The 3849-nt window shown below is 40.2% G+C and overlaps 1 protein-coding gene across 1 annotated transcript; it reads right to left on the bottom strand.

Moving 5' to 3' along the window:
• Positions 1-2179: 2179 nt before the first annotated feature.
• On the bottom strand, positions 2180-3725 carry aptx (aprataxin). Its single transcript, XM_064938206.1, has one exon. It carries the CDS (start codon positions 3500-3502, stop codon positions 2456-2458), a length of 1047 nt encoding a protein of 348 aa, XP_064794278.1. The 5' UTR covers positions 3503-3725; the 3' UTR covers positions 2180-2455.
• Between the last annotated feature and the right edge of the window lie 124 nt (positions 3726-3849).

Below are 3849 nucleotides of genomic sequence, written 5' to 3'. Positions count from 1 at the left end.
CCAAATCTTACCCAAATAACCCCCCCCCAGTTATGTTTAACACGGGCCCTGATTTTCCTTGTTCAGTTTCCACATGAAAACCCTCCAGAAGTGGGGTTATTGTTAGTCAACATGCTGCTAGTTAAACGGAAGGATTCCAACATGTAATATCACTCCAAGCTCTAAAGACCTTGCTTGAAACAGTTATGCAAAAAATATAAGTAAAATAAGTCAAACTCAGTAATAGTTTAAAGGCTTTTTTTGTTTATTTTTTGTTGTTGTCCATATCCCCATATGAAATAATATACAGTGTATGTATATTGTGTTATTGACATTCTAGTCATTTAGCTAGTGTTGGGGTCAATTCTGTTTTAATTCCAGACAATTCAGGAAGTGCACTGAAATTACAATTCTCTTGAATGCTTTTCAATGAGGAACATTTTGAATTGGAATTTGGTCTGCTAAATTCAGGGTTGGGGTCAATAAGGAAAGTAAACGTTCTTATTCAGAGCGACTTAGACTGTAATTATGCACTTGTTAGACAGTTGACAGAGCCTGGATGTTTTGTAGAGAGTATGTTCGCATGTGGGTGTGAAATGTCTCCTAGCTCTGATGATATTTAACTTGAAGATGGACGGTGACAGTTATGAAGTAGATCAATATGTTTGTGTCATGAATCCTGGGGTGTATTCATTAGTTGGATTCCTTTGTAAAAAGTTGTCTATTGCAAAACGTTTTGCAATGGAAAAGGTTCAGTCCAAACTGAAAACATTTTTCAACAAAAATTTGTTTCTATTGGACAAATGTTCAGTTTGCTTGGTTTACTTCTGTTTGGTTCCTAGAGTAAACGGTTTCCATTGCAAAACATTTAGCAAAAGACCAATGAATATACCCGAGATAATATCACCATGAGTTTCTCCCAGACTAAAGACCAGGCATAGGGAACCAGCCATATTTCATGGCCATACACATATCAGGGGATGGGGCTAATTTTCACTATAGAGAGAAGAATGCTGCAATAAGCACCATATCCAAATAGACATGACCAATGTTAAGATAAGCTCCATTGTCAGAAAACATAAATACATTACATGAACTATAATGCTCTTCACAGTCAGTTTTGTATAGGCAGCATATGGTTTACAAGCATACATTTTTTTTTTTTTTTTTTACTGGTTTTATGTTTTAGCCACATCTTATATACAGAACTGTTCATTCACTTTTTGAGAAAATGGAAATAAGTAAAAAGATTAGCTGGATAGAAAACCAGCTTAAGGCAGCTGAAGTTAAGATACACAGGTCCTAGATTTGTGAGACCGTTTAGTTAAGGATGGGAGACTGGCTGTTTTTATCCATCTGCATAGGTGAGCGACATGACTCCCATTTTAATACACACCTCACTTCTCACCGCAGACGTAGCCAAAGAACAATGAATTGTATAGGAACACAATAGTTGGAGAAAAAATATATTAAAATCGGCATATTATTTTTTTATGCATATCCAACGGGCTAATTATATCTATTGTACTGTTTTACAGTTCTCTTGTTGTAGTTGATCAAACTAGTTTGATGATGTGATTCACAAGTGTACTATGTTCCACCCTTGAATTTAGATTGGACCATTAAATGATAGTCGGTCTCATTCAATGATTATGTTGGCTCGTAAGCCTGTCCACGCCTGTAACGTTGGTCTCCCATTCAGAGAATTGCTGTGCTGTATTCTTGTCTTGTTTTCTTTTCATTCATTTACTTTTAAGTGCCCTGGTAAAAGTGTATGGTTGAATCCCTGATGGTCCTTCCTCTTCCAATGTCTTTGATGTGTGCATACATGTATGTGTTTCTGGAGTTTATTTTTGTTACGCAGAATGGCCTTAGCGAATGAACGCACAAAGCGGCAAAAGCACCCCCTGGAGACCCCTATGTGTGCTGTTACATGTGCAGAATTAAAATTAGTTTTACACTTGCTGTTGCACCCTCCCTTTGTCCTTTTTGAACAATTTATTATTCTGTGTATCTGTTGAACAACATCTCCAAATGGATTTAATTCCAAGCACGTCTACATTATGACCCTCTGATCATCAACACCAATATTGGATCCCAAATAGAATCATTGGATCCCAAAACATTATAATTTTTCTAATAGGATTTTCACATGTGATTAAAGACAGTATATAAATAACACATTTTCCATTTTCTGTGCCACTTTGAGGCCAAGTTAAGATTTTATTTTTTGTCACAAATATAACAAAACTATAAACAAATGTTCCCCAAGCTTTATATTCAGACATGCACTCGAGACTTATTTGTACAAAAAAAACATACTTGCTGCACACTATTTAAACAAGTTTTTGAGCTGTATTAAAGTAAATGACAATTGGTTGTGAATGGTCTATTATGAGCATTTGCAGCAATAAAATTGACTGTGGTTGCCTCACGAGCATCATAATCCCCCCAACTTATTTTTTGTTGCATGGTTTCACAATCTACCATAGGGGTGAGATTTCAGGTGTTCCTTAAGTTGTGGTATGGTGGACAGTGCCATGCCACACACGTGACAGCAGAGAGGTAGTTTCAACAACTCATTTGTCCCTTCTTTTACTGTGACCTTCCCATCCTTTTCCAGCATCTGGATGACTTCTTGAGATTCTATGAAATAGTCGGTTGTGAATGAATTCCAGTGTTTCTTGTTCTTTAAACAAGGGGAGTCAAAGTCCTGGCTGATCACGTGTAGATGGACATGGCTCATACTGGGGATGGCGTGGTAGCCCTGGCGGAAGTGTAACAGGCCAGCATCGGGGCACTGCTGTTGTACAATCCTGTCTGCTACCTGGTTCATGTGCCTCAACAGATCACAGTGCCCCCTGTGCAGTGTCTTCAGACTGGGGATGGACTCCCAGGGCAGGACCAGCCAGTGGTAGTGAGCCTTGGGGTACTTGTCCATGATAACAACTACTCGGTCATCCTTGTAAACCTGCATTTTGGGGTCTTGCATTGAGGCTTTCAATCCTTGGCTCCAATATCCTAAAGTTTCTGTTTTCTCTGTTGTTTGAGGTTCAGACTGTGTGTTAGTGGAGGTGGACCCTCCATGCTTGCACTGAGTGGAGTCCTCTGTTTTCCTTGGTACTTTATGCCCGGGGGGCTCTCTGTGAAACTCCCGCTCCTCTGAGGCAGGCCCACAGGGCCTCTTGGTGCCCACACTGGACTGAGAGTTGGATGGATCCTCTTTGAAGCACACAGTATAAGGGTACAGCTCATTGACCATGTGCAGCTGCTGGCCAGATCTCATCTCCACTTGATTGCCTTTACCCACCACCTCAGAGTCCACACTAGTGGGGTTGACACCCAGTTGTTTTACACTGATATACCCTTTGTTGCAGTCAGCCTTGAGCTCAACTTGCTCCCTGGAACATTTTTTGTCTTTTATCGTTGTTTCTGGACTCCGACCCAAGACAACTGTCTGTAGGTGAGGTAGATGAATCGGTTTATGCCTTCCATTTTTGCTGATCAGCAAACAAATAGACATGATCCTCTTCCTAACGAATTACGATTGTCTTTAGTACAACTGCTTTCCTTTCTTCAACCAATGCAAGGTGCGTCAGCGTCGCTCGTGTTTTGCGCCTGGTTTTGTTTCGAGCACGCACAAAGATGACGACTTCCTCTCTGGCAAGCACAAGCGGAGAGGAAGAGGCGAAGCGAGTGAGAGAGATAACGACCCAAAATCTGTCTTTTCCAGCAGTGTGTCGAATTTGGTTAACAAAACATGGAATGGCTTATTTACTACGTGGCGTAGTTTATCGAATAGAAGTGTCGTAATTATTAGGTTGTTACGACTGTACTGAAATAAGTCGGACACGTGACATTTCGGCAACT

The sequence above is a fragment of the Oncorhynchus masou genome, chromosome 1 (genome assembly GCF_036934945.1).
Source record: "Oncorhynchus masou masou isolate Uvic2021 chromosome 1, UVic_Omas_1.1, whole genome shotgun sequence".
Lineage (NCBI taxonomy): Eukaryota > Metazoa > Chordata > Actinopteri > Salmoniformes > Salmonidae > Oncorhynchus > Oncorhynchus masou.
Note: the sequence above shows the minus strand (reverse complement) of the source record. Positions and strands in the feature narration are given on the sequence as shown.